This window comes from Balaenoptera borealis, assembly GCF_965194805.1.
Source record: "Balaenoptera borealis genome assembly, chromosome: 6".
NCBI lineage: Eukaryota > Metazoa > Chordata > Mammalia > Artiodactyla > Balaenopteridae > Balaenoptera > Balaenoptera borealis.
In genome coordinates, this window is record NC_138863.1 from 24725964 (window position 1) to 24745121 (window position 19158).

The following is a 19158-nucleotide window of genomic DNA, read 5'->3' on the forward strand; positions in this document are numbered from 1 at the left end:
TGGTTCTCTATGGAGGGACATACACATCACACATACAATATGAATAAATATTACAGTACTTTGATTCATGTGTAGTCTCAGATGTATGAAAGTGCTGACAAACAGTATTTTTTTAATTGAAGTATAGTTAATTGACTAATATTAGTTTCATGTGTACAACATAGTGACTCAATATTTTTAATAGATTATACTCCATTTAAAGTTATTATAAAATATTGGCTATATTCCCTGTGCTGTATTATTGTAACATTTATTTTATACATAGCAGCTTGTGCCTCTTAATCCCCTATTCCTATCTTTCCCCTCCCCCTTTCCCACTCCCCACTGGTAACCGGTAGTTTGTTCTCTAAATCTGTGAGTGTGCTTCTGTTTTGTTATATTCATTCATTTGGGTGTTTTTAGATTCTATGTATAACTGATAACATACAGTATTTGTTTTACTCTGTCTGATGTATTTCATTTAGCACAATACCCTCTAGGTCCATCCATGTTGTTGCAAATAGCAAATTTTATTCTTTTTTATGAATGAGTAATATTCCATATATACCACATGTTCTTTATCCATTCATCTGTTGATGGACACTTAGGTTGCTTCCATATCTTGGCTATTGTAAATGGTCCTGCTATGAACGTTGGGGTGCCTGTATCTTTTCAAATTAGTGTTTGTGTTTTCTTCAGGTATATACCCGGGAGTGGAACTGCTTGATCTTATGGTAATTCTATTTTTACTTTTTTGAGGAACCTCCATACTGTTTTCCATAGCAGCTGTACCAATTTACATACCTCCCAACAGTGTTCAAGGGTTCCCTTTTCTCCACATCCTGCCAGCATTTGTTATTTGTAGACTTTTTGATTAGAGTCATTCTGACAGGTGTGAGATGATATCTCACTGTTGTTTTGATTTGCATTTCTCTGATGATTAGCAATGTTGAACATATTTTCATGTGCCTATTGGCCATTTGTATCTCTTCTTTGGAAAAATGTCTGTTCAGGTCTTCTACCATATTGTTTTATTTTAATTGAGCTGTTTGTTTTTTAGATATTGAGTTGTATGAGCTGATTAAATATTTTGGATATTAATCTCTTATCGATGATACCATTTGCAAATATTTTCTCCCATTCAACCGACGTTGTCTTTTTGTTTGGTTATGGTGTCCTTTTATTTGCAAAAGATTTTAAGTTTAATTAGGTCCCATTTGTTTATTTTTGCTTTGGTTTACTTTGCCTTAGGAGACAGACCCAAAAAATTATTGCTATTATTTATGTCAGAGATTTATATTCTGCCTATGATTTCCTCTAGGAGTTTTATGGTTTCCGGTCTTATATTTAGGTCTTTAATCCACTTTGAGTTCGTTTTTGTATATGGTGTGAGAAAATTATCTAATTTCATTCTTTTACATGTAGTTCAGTTTTACAACCACCACTTACTGAAGAGACTGTCTTTTTTCCATTTTATATTCTTGCCTCCTTTGTCGTAAATTAATTGACCATAGACGTATGGGTTTATTTCTGGGCTCTCTAGTCTGTACCATTGATCTATATGGCTGTTTTTGTGCCAGGACAATATTGTTTTAATGACTGTAGATTTGTAGTATAGTCTGAAGTCAGGGACCATGATACCTTCAGCTTTGTTCTTTATTCTCATGATTGCTTTGGCTATTCCTCTTAGAACTGCTTTTGTTGTGTTCCATAAATATTGGAATGTTGTGTTTTCATTTTCATTTGTCTCAACGTATTTTTTAAAATCTCCTCTTTGATGTCTTCATTGTCCCACGGTTGTTTAGTAGTATGTTGTTTACCCTTCATGTGTTTGTGTTTATTTTATCTTGTAATTGCTTTCTAGTTCCACACTGTTGTGGTTGGAAAAGATGCTTGATATGATTTCAATCTTAAATTTAAAGAGGGTTGCTTAGCTGCCTAACATGTGATCTATCCTGGAGAATGTTTCATGTTCAGTTGAAAGTAATGTTTATTCTTCTGTTATGGGGTGGAATGTTCTATATATACCTATTAAGTCTATATGATCTAATGTGTCAATTAAGACCAATGTTTCCTTACTGATTTTCTGTCTGAATAATTTATCCATTGATGTAGGTCAGCCCTACTATTATTTTATTACTACCAATATCTCTCTTTATGTCTGTTAATATTTGCTTTATGTATTTAGGTGCTCCTGTGTTGGGTGCATAAGTATTTACAAGTGTTATACCTCTTGTTAGATTGAACCTTTTATCATTTTGTAATGCCTTTCTTTGTCTCTTGTCACAGTCTTTGTTTTAAGTTGTATTTTGTCTAATTTAAATATTGTTATTCTAGGTTTATTTCTGTTTTCCTTTGCATGGGATATCTTTTTTCCATCCTTTCACTTTTAGTCTGTGTGTATGTATATTTAGATCTGAAGTGAGTTTTGTATAGGCAGCACATATTATGGGTACTGTATTTTTTGTTGGGGGGGGTTGTTTGTTTTGTTCTTTTCTTCATTCAGCCACCCTATGTCTTTTGATTGGGGCATTTAGTCTATTTATACTTAACATAATTATTGATAAGTATACTTAATGCCATTTTGTTAATTGTTTTCTGATTGTTTTAATAGTTCTTCTCTGTTCCTTTGTTCTTCTCTTGTCCTATTCCTTTGTGATTTGCGGACTCTCATTAGTGCTGTATTTGCATTTCTTTTAATTTATTTTTTGTGTATCTATTGTAGGATTTTGGTTTTAGTTTGCCATGGTGTGTATGTGCAATCCCTTCAAGAGTAGAGTCTCAGTTTCCCACAGCCCTCCTGCTCTTTCAGATGTAAGGTCTGCTGGTTTTTAAAGCCAGATGTTATGGAGTCTTCCCAGTGCAGGCTCCACAGCCTGGGGAGCCTTATGGGCTCAGCCTCCTTGCTCCTCAGGGGGACCTTCATGGTTGTGATATCCCACTACTTGTGCATGGCCACACCAACAGTGAGAGTTCTAATCAGACCGCATCTCTGCCCCTCCTACCCATCTTAGTGTGTGTCCTTTTCTTTATATCTTTAGTTGTAGAAAACCTGTTCTGCTAGCCTTCAGGTTTTTTTGAGGGATAATTGTTGTGTATATAGTTGTAGCTTTGGTGTGTCCATGGAAGGAGGTGAACTCAAGATTTTCCTACTTCATCATCTTGATCCAGAAACACTAAATCTCAATACTATATTTTAGATAATTATAAAAGACTATTAAAATGTCAATTTGGAATTGAGGTTTAAAAATATAATCCAACCTGTATAAACACGTGGGAAAAAATATTTTTAAATTGCAGATAATGGAAATTTTAACAGTACAGATTTTCTTTTTGAAATATAGACACAAAATTGAGATTTGTGTGTGATTATGTAAATGGATTTACAAAAGCTCCCAATTTAATTTGTACAATCTAATTCTAGTGTAAAATGTCTATGATATGGCAGTATAGCAGAGATAAGGTCAGGAGATGAAGGACCAATTGGGAATGTAGATCTGAAGGGGGACTATTAAGAACCCTCTGGCCAGCTAAGAAAGATATAGAGGACAAAGAAAAAAGATGATTACTTTGAGAGAGGTGAGATAAGTAGTTCTCTTTTCAATGGAAACTATGGCATTCACTGCAAGGAAGTCATGAGTTGAAAGCTGGCTAGGTGGCCAGTGATGAATGAATAGCCTGTAGATTTCTTAGAGAGTAGGGGTTGTAGCAGTACTAGCACATAAGAGACTGGCTGGTAATAGCTGAGAGATTGCAGTTTTGCTGGGAAGAACTGGATTAGATTCTCTGTCCCTTGAGTGTTATTTCATGCTGTGTAAAATGAGCATGAATTTAAATCTACCACAGTCAGGTACCTGACATTTTGCATTACTCTATTTTCCCAAATCTAATTAGATCAGACTTTGAGCTCCTGCTTGCCAGTATGGTCTAATCATTGGATTTTTAAGGGAAGTGGGAAAACTGAAAGCAAGATTCTAAAGCCAAATAAACTATAATGTTTGGAGGTTTCACATGTGAGTTAGATATTTGACAGTCAATTTCTATCTCTATGCAACAGGAATATGTAATGGTTGCTATATGCTTACTAATTTTTTTGTGGTAAATTTCTTAATATCTTATCATAGTTAAGAATATTCTCTGCTTTAGAAATTCCCAGACTTGCTGTAAGGGCAGAGACAGAAATTAATTGCCTAGGGAAACTTAATGGAAAGCCTTACTGTCAGAGAGGCTACAATTTGTTACTACATTTGTCACCGTCAGAGAACACATAAATTCTGCAGTCATTATGAGCAGAGGGGGTTTTTCTCCCAATCCCCCACTCCCATAGTTCTCTGCTCCCCACTATTCTCTGTGATACTACAGATTTATTTAATTCAAGTCTACTGATCATAAGTAATCACTATTATATTTGTGGATATCTTGACTAATGGAATATGTTAGTATTACTTGTGGATAATACCTAATTGGGTATGAGTGCATAAGGCACTGGAGTAGAAGTTAGGAATTCAGAACTATTTTGACTTGCTACAGAAAGTCTTGACAAAAGTAAATAGTTATATTTTCAAAGGTGCCTATATTAAAGAAAAATAACAAGGAATTGATGTATAATTTGAGTAGGAAAAAATCTAGAAAACAGTGTTTTACACATTTAGCCAAGAATGTATTGTTGATTTTAATATGTGTAAAATTGTCCCTAAACACTGATTAAATATTCAGAAATTGTGAGGTACTGCAATCAGTTGAATCTTAAGGTACATGAAGGAACATTTAAGGAACTATTCGCTATTCCCACTAAGTACAAAATTAGAGAAAATCAACTGTAATTAAAGAATAAGAGAATTGTTTCAAATACAAAAAAATTGAACAGTGGTTATAAGAGTTGTGAAATGCAGTAGAGATTTAGAAATAATAAAGACTGATTTTTCTGGAATGATCTGAAGGTAAATGGAAAGCCCAGTGCAGCAGTACAATCTCTTCTAATCTTTAGCTGAATGGCACCCACTGAAAATACTGGGAAGTTTATAACTGCAGATTTAACATTTTTTTCTTAAAATATTATGTGGGAAAAATGGTTATGAATTTCTGTCCTTCAGAACAAACCATGCATTTTTTTCTAAGTTTATTGCTAATATGGTATGAGAAGTTGGTCAGATTTCTTTCGTTTTCCCATTTCTTTTGATTTCCATCATCAAATGCCATGGGCAACAAATTGTCCCTTGGATTAGAAGAGTTTTGAAGCATTTAAAAGTTTAATGATCGTCAATGGTATTCACTCCTTGAACAAAGTAGCTGTGGAAGCATACATTGACAATGGAAATCAATCAGTTTTAGTCAGCAGCAGCTTGCACCACAAGGAGAGATATGTCTGTAGGTGGGTATTCAGTCTTCATTTGACAAAATAGGCAGTTTCCTGGGACTAACCATACTGAACCAGAACCAGAGCCAGGGTTTTCTCTTTTCTGGTGCATTCTGATGATTTCTACTTACCACTGTGGTCCTTGGACACAAGTCATGATTGTGTTGTTTAAAGAACGTTTTGTTATTATCAGAACGTTCATAAAATCATTATCAATGGAAAACAATATCTAAAAAGACCTTAAGCGTTGCATTCTCCTTTTTAATTCAACAGTCATTATTGAATCTCTTTTCAGTGCCAGGGTCTGTACTAAGGGCTATAACATACACAGAAACAATATAAGGAATCAATTCGATAATTTAGGAATAAATTGCAAGTTGAAGAGTCAAAATATAAACATACTGAAGGTCACACAACAAAGAGGTTAAAAGCAATGGTTCTTATGTTATAAATATTTTTGTCTTCAACTCCGATTGTCCACAGATAGTTCATCTGCCTTGGCTATTAATAGAGATAACAGCGTTTGTAATAGCTAGTAGTTGCTGAACTCTTACAGACATTTGTCTTATATCTTCTAATCCTTATAACACCTTTACAAGAGAGGTATTGCTATTTATTTTTTAAAGATGAAGAAACTGAGGATCAGAGAGGATAAACATCTTGATCAAGACCAAAGAGTTAGAAAGCATAGCCTGGCTTTGCCTGGCAGTTGAGCCCACATTTCTTACCATTATACTTTACACAGATAAGTCCATATGCTTAAAACTTGTTTTTATTTTTATAAAAATTTTTGAGACATTTAAAAGTCTTGTGCTGCTCACATTCTTTCTAATGGCTGAAAAGAAAGGAACAATGGATAACTAACATGATTATGTGACCTTGTCAGACATTGTAAGCTTAATTGACCGTTAGGTATCTCTTGACTTTTTACCCAGATTTCTTAGTGACCTGCCGATATTAACTCATAAGCATGTTACTGACCCTTTTTCATTATTAAGCAATCCTGCCATTACCAAGTTGCTTCCTGTAATTTTATTTGCAGTCAGTATGCCTGGTAGCTCATGTTATCTGCAGTGGAGTTTCCCATTGAGATGTTTCAAGATATTTGTTCCCAGAAAGGTTTTAAGAGTACCTACAAGAATGTGGCTCTGAATTCCAGAAAACAGAAAACTTAGGAGGACAAAGTCAAGGCATATTTGTGGCTTTTAAATATAAGAATTTTATATTCATCTCCCATAATTCTTTAAAAATTCTTTGATTCCATGAGCCCCTCCAGATATAAATCTTGGGTTGAGGGATTTGCTATAATCTTTTTCCTCTTAATATTTACATTATTTGCTGTGTAGGAGTTAGTGGTATGTGGGATGAGTGAATAGGATCTTCACCATCATTATTAGCAAATAATTCATCATGAATGAATTACATATCACCTACTCATGGGCGGCTTTGTTCAAAATGGTTTGAACATATGCTTTCTCAGCATTAACACATCATGATGCCCAGAGTTCCCAATGCAAAAGGATTATTTGTTAAGCTAATGGTTAAGTTGCATGAATTATTTTGCAAGACCAGAGGGTAATAAATAAGCAGAATGGATAATGAAAGAGACTCATTTTAGACACAAGAATCTCAATTAAAACAGTAAATCCCTCCAGTCCCAGAATCTGGACAAGGGAGTAGCTGTTGCTATTAACCTGACCTTTTATGACGATAACAAAAATGTTTCTAAGAATACTTTAATGCACACTCTGGAATGAGGAGTACATACATTTTACAATGCAATTAATTCAAATATTTATACATTAAATACTATGTGAAAACAAAGATGTTCTTAGTTATATTTTACTTTCTCATGTAGCTAAGGGCACTTGGAGCATCCTCTTCTATGATTAGTTGATTTTTCTCTATATTTTCACCATTGTTCTTGGCTTATATCCATAACACTTTTTATACTAAAGGCTTCGTTATTTGCAGGTTATTTGTAGCCTCTGCTAATGTGTGGTCCAAAAGCCATGCCAAATAGTGTATCTTTATCAATTAATAGCTAAAAAGAATTTATCCCTCTAATAAACACTGCAGAATTGCCTACTGACATTGTCTTTGCTCATAAACCTCTTCATTTTCCTGAGTGTGCTTCACCTGTGTTTTCTCTGATAATCCCATCAATGTGACCTTCTATCCTAAGATAAGCCAATAGATTTTTACAGTTTTTGTTAAAAAGATCCACTTCTTAGGTGAAGTTAGAGCTAATGGTGAGTTTGTTAGGAAGAATGATGGATGTTATAATATGTTTTAGACAAAGGATTGATAATATATTCTCTGCCCCAACATTTATTATAGTGCTATTATTGTAACCTAGAGCAGCTGATAATAATTATATACAAGCCAAAAAATAAATTATTTTTATAATGAATGAAATAATTTTACTTTTTAGACCAAATGATGTTAGAAAGTGTTTATGATCTCTCTTTTAAGAACTCAAAGGGATAACAGCTCAATCATTGAAACAGTGGTTGAAGGAGAACTTGTAGGGCTCTAGGGCTCCACTATTCCAGGCAAGTGTGATTTTAAAACAAACTGTAGCATGCAAACAATGCATGCCACTGCTGATCTTTAACCCCTCTTCCCATTCCCCAGAGCATTCATCTCTTCCATCCAAAATGCTCAGTGTCTCAAGAATTCTCGTTGTGAAATAGAGTTCCCAATTCGATGCCAGACATGAGTAGTTTCATGTGTCCCTTGCCTCTTTGTTGCCACCTTTGCTCTATTAGCATTCTACTCATCACGATGATGAGTGGTAGCACGTTTATCCTTAAGAATTGTGGACCTGGGACAAGAGTATACATGGAGGCCTACATATTGTGGGGCCTATTATTTATTATAAATCAAGCAAATGTTATTCAATAAAATAAGTTCTATCCTCCCATTTTGATGGATATATCTTTATAACAACCTGGAAATCCAAGTGAAATGCTAGTATTTTTGGACTCCTCAGGAATATGGTGGCATAGAGAGAGATGGCCTCCAGCTTGCAACCCCTCCTTCACCTAGTTCTATCCAGTTTTGTGAGAGGTCTTGCACACAAGTGAATGGTCACTCTAGTCCACACATCCAGGATCCATACACTGTCCCCTTAAACATCTGCACCTGGACCACCCATCTTTCTTAACTGTATGCAAATTGGTGGCACAGTCTGTGGTCTGGGGGACAGAACAGAACTGGGAAAGATGATATTACAGGCCCTGTACTCAGGGGGGTGTGTGGCTTTTGAGGAATGGAATTCTGGGTTCACAAGGGTTTGGAGCATGATCTGTCTAGAAGAGGGCATTACAGGCTGCGGGTGGGTACTCCTCTGGACTCCTTAGACTACCTAGTGGTGAAGGTATGGCCAGAGAAGAGCCAGAGTGTTCAGCAAACAGTTGTTGGTTTCTTACTAAGTACTAGCACTGTTCAGGTCCCCTGGGAAACATGAGTGAACAAATTAAAATGTTTGCCCTTATAGTGCTTATATTCTGGGAAATAGAGAAAAAGACTATAAATACTAAATGTAGTAAATATATAAACTATATAGTATGTTAGAGTGTGAGAAGTACTGTAGAAACAATAAAAATAAGAGCAAGGAAAGATGGGAGGGTTGCCATGTTAAATAGATCAGTCAGGCTTGACCTCAACTGAGAAGGCAGATTTGAGCAAAAACTTGAAGGCAGTGAGGAAATCAGCCAAGAAGATAACAAGAGGGAGAGAAGCTCAGGCCTTTAAAAGTACAGTGAGCACCTCGAGGTAGGACTGTGCTCAGCATGTTGAAAGAACAACAAAGAGACCAGCAAATCTGGAAAGAGTGAGCAAGGTGTAGAGTTAAAAAGAGAAGTCAGAAAAAGAATGATGACCAGATCATACAGTGTAGCACCGTCCAGTAGAAATACAATGAGAGCTATAAAAATGTAATAAAAATTTTCATGTAGCCACAAAAAAGGTACAAAGAAACAGGTAAAAATCAACTTTAATAATGCATCTAGTAAAACTCAGTTTATCTAAAATGTTATCATTTCAACATGCATTCTTTGAAATCCAGAGTGTATTTTACAGTGACAGCACATCTCAGTTCATACTAGCTACATTTCAGTTGTTCAATAGCCACGTATGATTAGTGGTTACTCTACTGGACAACACAGATATAGGTTTTGACTCATCCTTGAAAGGACTTTGACTATTACTCTGAGTGATTTGGGAGGCATTTCAGTTTTAAGAATTGAAGTGTCATGATTTGATCTATGTTTTAAAAACATCAGGGCTAGCCTTAACTGAGAATACACCAAAAGGGATCAAGAGTAGAAACAGGGAGACCCGTTACAGTAATCTTGATGAAGAATGATGGTGGCTCAGAGGATACCAGTGGATGCCCTAAGTGGTTGAATTGCTAATCCTTTTAAAGATAGAACAAATAGGATGAATTGCATTTGGTGTGGGAGAGGGAAGTCAAGAATGATCCCAAGACTTTGGCCTGAATAACAGGAAGGATGGATTGACATCAGCTAAGATGACCAAGACTGTTGGCAGGATGGGGAAGGAAGATAGATGTTCAGTCTTGGGAAGGTGTATCTGAGAAGCCTATGAGGCATCCAAGTGAAGATGCAGAGTAGGCTTGGTTGTGAGTCTGGAGTTTAGGAGAGAGTTTGGAGGTAAAAGTTTGGAGATCATCAACCTTAAAATTCGGTAAGACAAGGGGGGAAGAGTAGATAGAAGAGAGGACCAAGGACTGAGCATTGGGACATCTGAAATTAAGAGATCTAAAATAGCATGAAATTGACATGAAATAATATCAAATATTTGAGCACTTTTGAATTATGATTAATTAAAAGAATAAGATGTATATCCATTACTGTCATTATTTGCATTTTACTAAAAACTATAGCTTTAGATGAAGCCTTAAGCCTTTTTTGTGACTTTTTTTTGCTTTAAAATGTCTCACAAACCTTTAAGTAATTAACTTATATTATAGACAACTACATTTAAACAATAAACAGTCAAAATAAAAATTGTGGTTGTAATCAAATTAGAAACCATAATCAGTATCTAATGCATATTTATATATATATATATATATGCATATATTCGCCAGAGATGTATAAGGCAATTGTTCTTTGATAACTATAGATTTAAACACTAATATAGCAGCTTGAAATGTGTCCCACAGTCTACAGTCTACAAACTAATGCATCTTTGTTTTATTTGTGATAAGCTTACCAATTTGTTTTTTTTTTAAATATAAAGTTTGATTGATGGTTATGTGTTCTTACCTCATTTTAGTCTGTCGGAGAATGAGATCTTTATTCCTTTCATTATATTCAGATCTCAGATATGAAGAATGCTTCATACAATAAAATTCATTCTTTTTACTATAAGCACATTCATGACTTTTAAAAAAATACAACTAATTCTTCAAATGATATTCTAACCCTTGTGATCTTGTGTGTCAAGGCAATTATTTATAGTATAATGTGGAAATTAGTGTATTCAATTAAAAGCTGAAAATTAGAATTAAATAACTCATTTTTATCTAAATGACTACATAAACATACCGACAAACAGTTTTTAATTATTTAACACAGGCAATTGTTTGTGTCTTTTCAGTCTATAAGAGAAGTCACAGGCTACGTGTTGGTGGCTCTTAATCAGTTTCGCTATCTGCCTCTGGAGAATTTACGCATTATTCGTGGGACAAAACTTTATGAAGATCGATATGCCTTGGCAATATTTTTAAACTACAGAAAAGATGGAAACTTTGGACTTCAAGAACTTGGATTGAAGAACTTGACTGGTAAGGAAAATATATAAAATAGCCAATGTACTCTTATTATCAATATAATAGATACACACATATGGGTGTATGGTTTCTCCAGTGTGTATTACATTGAGGAATATTATAAAGCATTGAAATATATACTATTTATTCATTTTATGAGAAACGATGCCCTGCGATGCCCTTGTTTTATGTACAGATATTGTAAATGCAGTCTGACTGTATCTCAGCTGAACAGAAGTATGCTCGAAGGAAATGCTCAGTGACTGAAAACTGAGATATGAAGCAGGTTTAAGAATGCTATGTTTGGTGGTCTTAGGTGAACAGTGGACCATATCATCAAATCTCTGCAATAATACCCTAACTCTCACTTTCGTTACAGCTCAGTAAATACACAAACCATTATATCTAGTTCCACTAATCTAGCTTCTTGTATATAATCTCTTATTTTTGAAAAACATATCTAATGTATTAATCCAGTTTTGATTTCTTTTATTGAATAACTCACTAAATGCCATTAGTAATTTTTTCTCAGAATGCTTTAATATCATCAGTGATTTTTTCCCCCTAAGATTGGAAATAGGTAATTCCTAACAACTTAAATTATCATCTTGCTACAAAAAACACTTTGCGGGAATTTGTTTTGTAAGCTGGTCCTTGCAATCCCATTGATATCTTTTCAATTCATATAGTTCAGAGTTTTGGTACAGGGATTCTAATTGTGAATTTTGCCATATGTGCCTGTAACCAAAGTGCACGAATTAGTAATTATATCACAGTGGGAGAAAGGAGTTTGAACTATTAATTTAATCTAAATTAATATGATCTATATATTTTGCATCAAAATATCTATTGACTTTGTGTGTGTTTGAGTCCACACAGTGGTGATGTTTCTTGATATTGGAATCTGAAATATTTTAGAAGTATTGCCTTAAAATATTAAGAAACAGATAAGATTAATATTGTCAGGTTATTAAAATTATATGCTTCTTTTATTTACAGTGGACATAAAATATATAATTTTAAGTTAGAAGTAGCTTCATAGTTACCCAGACATGAGCTAAAATTGGGATATTTTGGATGAAGGAAGGAGTGTTGATTATGTTATTTATTTTGAACATGATAGCTATAGAATTGATGACATAATGGTAAATGCAAATTGCTCAGAATTTATAGATTCCTTCATCAAGATTTTTACCTTTTTTTCTTTCAAAGATAGTCTTCTTACTGAAGAGCAGGATATTTGACTAAATTGCTACTTGCATGGAAATAATGATAGGAGGAAGATTTTTGGAAATGGAACAGATAGAGAAAAATTGAATGATTGAAATTAGGAATCTAAAAATAACATGATCTAGTTAAAACTTGCCTAGGAAGCATTGTGTTTTCTTCATGATTTTCCTCTGATTATATTAAAGAAAAATTGAATAGATTTATTTTCAAATTTTTCTGATACTTAAATTATGCTATTCCAAAATATGTGCTATTTGAAGAATCTTTTCACACAGAAAATTAGTCTTTAAAGAGTTCTCTTATTTATTTCCACATTTAACATCAATACTATTAAAAAATTAATAAGGAGTTATTTTGTCAAATTATGCCACATTTAAACATACCTTGTCTATTGAGTGAGCTTACACCACATCTTACTTATGATTGTGACAGTTGTTTGACTTGTTTCATATCAAAATATAACACTATTATTTAAAAAATATTATTATTCCCCAAGCTGCCAAAAAACCTTATATTTTCCTGTGCAGCAGTAGAGATGGGTAATTAATAAATGAATAAAAGAATGATTTGAGTATTTAGAAAAATATATGTACTTGTTCAAGAGTTATTAATTCCTTTTTTGAATATGAATTAATGAAAAGTACAGTAAAATAACTGGTAGAAAATTTAGACAATTTGGAAAATTTCCAGGTATTTTAATATATGTATTACATGGTTGACAATTACATGCCAACATTATTCCTAGAGATAATCTAGAATCATTGATCGTATTTTAGGTAATAAGATCAAGAGTGTAACTCCAATTTTGAAAATCAGAAGTTATACAGTAAGCACAACTGTGTTTGTGTGTAAGAATGTACGAGGAAGGACAGGAGACATATAACTGTTCAGCTCTTCATCAAAGAAGAATTGGGGATAAAGTTTGCTCTACAGTAATATCTTAAAGAGTTCAGTGTTCTAGGTAACCTGATTAAAGTAGCAAGCAAGCATTGGAGTTCACTTTAGGTGAGATTGTTTTCGTGTTTTGAAAGATTTTTGTTTTATTTTGTTTGTTGATGGGCTATCCAAAGAAAATTGGTAAACTTTTTTTTCTTTTTTAATTTAATGTTATTGAAATATTAAGAGTAGGGCTACCAGGGCTAACCTTAAGTTTAGACTTACCTTGTGGAATATGAGGGGAAATAGAAAACCTGCTGAGTAGTCACATACCTCACTGCCTAACTACAGTAGTGAATTAAATTTTTAACTCAGTTCTTAAGGGGCCAGCAACATCAGCATCACCTGGGTACTTGTTCTAGAAATGCAGATTCTTGGGCCTCACCTGAGCACTAATGGGTGAGAAATTCTGGGGATGCGACCCACCAATTTTAAGGATCCCTCCAATGATTCTGATGACTATTAAAGTTTGAGAAACAATGTTCTAATTAATTAAAGATACCAAGAAATGGTAGCAAAATATCTAGTTAATCTCTTCACACTTACTCAATCCAAATAATTTTCATTCATTTATTATCTCCTGGAAGGAAGAGAAGGAATGGTACAGAGAACAGATAAGTTTTTGATTGAATGACAAGAAATATACTCTCGACTTGTGTGAGAAGGCAAAGAATACACTAGCAGCCTGGATGGAAACGTGGGTATAAAAGAGTTTGGAAATAAGAAAGATGCTGGGAATAAAATTTCTTCCATATTACTATTTTGTCTAACACCAACTTTACGTAATGGTAAACCATTACAAGGACAATAGTAATTTATTGAGAATTTTCCTTTTAAGCAAAATTTTCCTTTTGAGCACTTTCAGCAAGATAAATAACAAATACTAGTGTTGTAAAAAATAATTTTGAGATTGAGATTTTAAAGTTTTTTGATGTATACATATTGTGTTTCTCCTGAAACCTTTTTTTGCTGTGTTGACTTTAGACTAGTATGCCTTTATAACAGTATGTATGCCTCCTGCAAACTCTATCTTTGTGTAAAAGGGATGTTTGGTTAACATGAAGACTGTCATATATAACGGTTAATGGTTGGTTACCACTTACACATATATAAATTAACTCACCACTTTACCCATTCTTACTAACTTAACTTGATGCTCACCAAAAGCTGTTCCTTGGACTATAAACATTGCTACAGCTCTCACTTAGATACCACTTTTATTTTGGATGTGCCCAAAGACAAGAAACATACTTAAACATATTTTCCAGAAAGACTTGTCTTACTGCTGCCACTCACATTTCCCTGGTTCATTATGGGCGAGGTGGGGCAGAGTGGAGAAGAGGCAGGTCCCTAGACTAAGGATATGCCACACAATCCAAAAGGGAATAAGGAACTTGTCACGGCAAGCTCTAGGTGCCCTGTTAACACTGGGTCATCCTTTTCTGGTCAAGAGAGAGAACATACTTCCATCAGTGTGTCTTTTCAGGCATATAATCACCTCGAGGCCACTGGGAATGACACTGCTGCATCAGAGGACAGAGCTGGACAGAGTTCATTATTACTTCCTCTTTTAAGGTCACTTGCATGTGGCTGTTGTTCTTATTAATCATTCCCAGTGATGTTGTTCTAATAATTTTTTTACCAGCTCCTTCTTAGCCAAATATTCCTTTTTGAAATTCAAACCGACATTTAATATAATATACTTACAACCTTAAGTTGATGAGCTCCTACTTGTTTAGTCACCTTTCTGGCCAAAATATAAAGGTTATTTCATTATAAGGAACGTAAAAAACACTATTATTTTTCCCTTTTATAATTTATAAAATTACCTCATCTGTTAGTAATGGTGGACAATATTATACAATTTCATCTATATATTATATTGTAGATATGAAGGAATCTTTGAGAAGTATCTGTGTACTTATATATATTCTAGTATACATATCCTATTTATAATGATGATAAGCCAGGTACAAATATTTTTATTTATTATTTATTTATGGCTGTGTTGGGTCTTCGTTGCTGCACGCGGGCTTTCTCTAGTTGCAGCGAGCGGGGGCTACTCTTTGTTGCAGTGCGCGGGTTTCTCATTGCAGTGGCTTCTCTTGTTGCCGAGCCAGACTCTAGGCGTGCAGGCTTCAGTAGTTGCAGCACGCGGGCTCAGTAGTTGTGGCGCACAGGCTTAGTTGCTCTGCGGCATGTGGGATCTTCCTGGACCAGGGATCGAACCCTTGTCCCCTGACGTTGGCAGGCGGATCTTAACCACTGCGCCACCAGGGAAGTCCGGTACAAATTTAATACAGGAATATGTTCATTTTTCTTAACAAATTTCACATTGAAGAATATTTGAATTTTCACCTTATGAATTATGAGAATATATCTTTTTGAATGGGTGAAATTTAGGATGATACAAATACACAGTTTATATTTTCCAAGTGTTAGCCAAATGTGCTACATATTTTTAGACCTACAGATTCATGTATTAATGCCTTTAATATACTATGGCTATTCTAATTGTTTGGTTAACTGTGTCACCTCAGTTAGATTATTATTTGAGATGTGGACAAAAAAAAGTAAGCAAAATATAAAATGCTTAAGTTATTTTGAGAGCCCACAATAATAAGGGTGTATTAAATTTACTGAATTCTGACAGACTCAAAGTAAAGTTAAATGCTTAGTCTAGGAGACACAACAGCTGAATTGATGTAACACTTGAACAGTGTCACATCTGAGCATTACATCTGAATGTCTGCCTTCAAGTATGCAAAGGCTATTAAGTAAAATAGTTCACCAAAGTAATGCAGCACCTTTTAATGTTTAAATTTCTTAACCCCCTTTGGCATTATTTGTAATGGTCAAATAAATAATCTAATTTTGAAATAGACAGGCCACCTGTAACTGACTCAGTGTATGTCAAAGAACATGGATGTGGAATCAGAAAAATCTCTGTTTAAATGTCATATCATCACTTAAGAGTCCACGTCTCACGGAGATTTAGATTCTTCATTGTTAAAACCAAGAGGAAAATTCCACCTCACAGTGTTAGTTATAGGCACTAACAAAATAAAGCAGGGAACTTGTCAACCACTGTACCTTTCACACAGGATGCTTAGGAAACCTTAGTTCTCTTATTGTTTTGTTTTTAGCTTTCCTTTGTGTCAACACACTGACAAAACAATTGTACCTGTTTTTGCGTATTCAAATAGGTTCCTGTTGCTTCATTGGGGCTTTGACAAGTGATTTGTTTAGACAAAAAGATGCTCCAAATTTCAGCGTTTCTTCTGATACCACTTTGAAATTACTTTAAGTATAAGCTCTCTTCCTCGGCGGTGAGAAGCCTGAGGCTTTTCTCTGTCTACTTTCAGTATGATTGCTGCCTTCAGTACTTCACAGCTCTTATCTCTAGTCTTTCAGTGTCTCACCCCAAGCACCTGTTGCCCTAGCCCTTCATTTCAAATTCCCATCATCATGTTTCACCCTTCATTGGCCCTGACATTTGTCTTGACCTAGACAAGAGACATATTCATTCTAAGTTCTGTTACTGACACTAGAGTCTCTAAGCATTCTTCAGCAGCTCTGTGAAAGGTCTTAGTAATGTATGAGTGGCTTCAGCCAGCCTAGTTCAGGGATTGCTGTTAAATACGATGTTTGACAAAAGTACTACCAATATTTACATAAGAAGAAGCACTCAGCATATTGTGATATCTGCAGGAAAAAAAAAAATGATTCCAAGAATACTCCTAGCTTAAGGTAAATTACTTGGAAAATGATTTGATCAAAACTAACCTATAGTGAGAATGCTGTGAGTCAGATGAAATCAGCGAAGAGTGGCGCATTCTTATGAAGGTGTCAATTTTTAGATCAGGTCCGCAATTTCTAAAACTGATACTCTAATCAGTATTTTTTAAAGAAGAATTGTTTGCTTGTCATATCAAACAGTGTGTATTAACTAGAAAAAGGAAAACAATAACAATATGTTTATGTGTATAAGTAAAACAGAAATATAGTTGAAAGAAAATGTTATAAATATGGGATCAGATAGTGTGACCATTTCAGCAAATTTCTAGGACTCATTCTCAGCTTTAGAGAACTGATGAGTGAATTTATGAAATTGAATGAAGGTAAAATGGGAATATCTCCTTCTGCTATACGACTGATCAGAGGGGAGATTGTTACTGGAGAAATGAGACATGGGAAGAGGGATTTTCAGGGAACAGAACCATTTTTTCTCCACTAGTCATCATGTTTTCAATCACTAGTACTAAGAAAATCTACTCAGCCTGTAAAAAGCACCCCCCTTGATTTATATCCCATTCAGTGTTCCTGAAAATGTCCCATTCTGTGAGCTACATTCTTTTTCATCCCTATAGCATCCTTAGGAAAAATTTGGGGAAAAACTAGCATTATGGGAGTCTCTCAGAAAAAGTCCCTGCTTGAGACTTTAAACCCCTGTCATTATTCTTTCTTGTCTCTAAGATACACCAAGATCTGTATGTTCCCCTCCCTAAGAGAAAGCATATATATTCTAAGAAAACATGTAAGGTCAACAAATTCCCTTATTAAAACTCATTTGTTGAGAAACCATGCTTGTTTGCTTATGACTTTAGAGAATGGAGGAAAATCTTTGCTCCTCAGGGTCTTAAATGTAGTAAGAGAAATTGATTTGTTATCACCATAAGTCCGTGATTTCACTCTGAGAAAAAAAGTAAAGATATCAGAATAGCTACCTCATCTTTACCCCAGGACATTAGCTTTGCCAGGCGTGCAGATACTCAACTGAAAAGAGTTGGCAAATTCTCTGCATCACTCCCAGTCACCAAACAAGATTGGGGCCAGAAGCATTGCTTCATGGCACATCAGAACTCGAGAAGCAGTGTAAGTGATATTTGGGGATAGCCTGCAAATGTATTTGAGCGGGAATAAAGAACGTGTGGAGTCTTTGACAAGTTTAGTTAGAGGAGGCAGCCCCAAGCTTGGCAGACCCTAAAACTCTCAGCCAGAGATAAGAAATGAGGCTACATGTTGTTCTCTTCCCATGTTTACCAAAGGCATGATACTGATAATTTCCCATATTGTCATGGAGTTTCAACTTTACAAAATGCTTTCAAGGTTCCTTTTCTTTGTTTCACACACAGCTCCTTAATACCGACCTGGAAAGTATCTTTATTGTAATTTTACATCTAGGAAATGAGGCTTAAAGTGTTGTGGCTAATAAGGGCACCTTATTCTAGAATATAGACCTATTTTTCATCTCTTCATATTGTGCCATTGCTAAGAAATGTTTAGGACAATTTCTCTAGGTGAGGCCATAGTCAGCGAAATATTAAAATGGCTGTAAACATAAACAATCCAAACTTTAAACAGCAGACATGAAGGTTGTGTTTTAGAAAGAACTTCCTGATTTTAATTGTTGTATAATACTTGAATACATCATGAATGTATGCATGGGAAATGGTGGTAAGTTGACAATAAAATACAAGCAAACACATAAAATGACAATACGATAAATACTGGATTTGATTTTAAAGTATCAGATCGATTAACTAGTTTCATAGCTACTGCCATTCTACTACAGCTTTTTAAAACTCGAAGTTACTGAAGTCTTAGCCATAACTCAAATGTTTATTAATAGACTCCATTTTACTGGTAAAAGTTAAGGATTCTTTTGGAAAGTGATGTCAATTCAAATATTTGTTAGCTTTGTTTTCTTCCTCTTGTATATTCAAGACATTGTACTGAGACATGAGCTATTCCAAATTATCTCTACCTGTCTTCTCTCAGTAAATATTATATTTCTGACAAATATTTACCCACCAACTGCAATGTGAAAGCATTGGGAATGTATTTTCCCCAA

The 19158-nt window shown here is 34.6% G+C and overlaps 1 protein-coding gene across 1 annotated transcript in view; it reads left to right on the forward strand.

Moving 5' to 3' along the window:
• The window catches only part of ERBB4 (erb-b2 receptor tyrosine kinase 4), a 1231960-nt gene that overhangs the window by 703776 nt on the left and 509026 nt on the right, over nt 1–19158 (forward strand). Inside the window, exon 5 of the mRNA XM_082396354.1 lies at nt 10967–11153. Within this exon, the coding sequence (XP_082252480.1) occupies nt 10967–11153 (187 nt within the window). The remainder of the gene's footprint in view (nt 1–10966; nt 11154–19158) is intronic.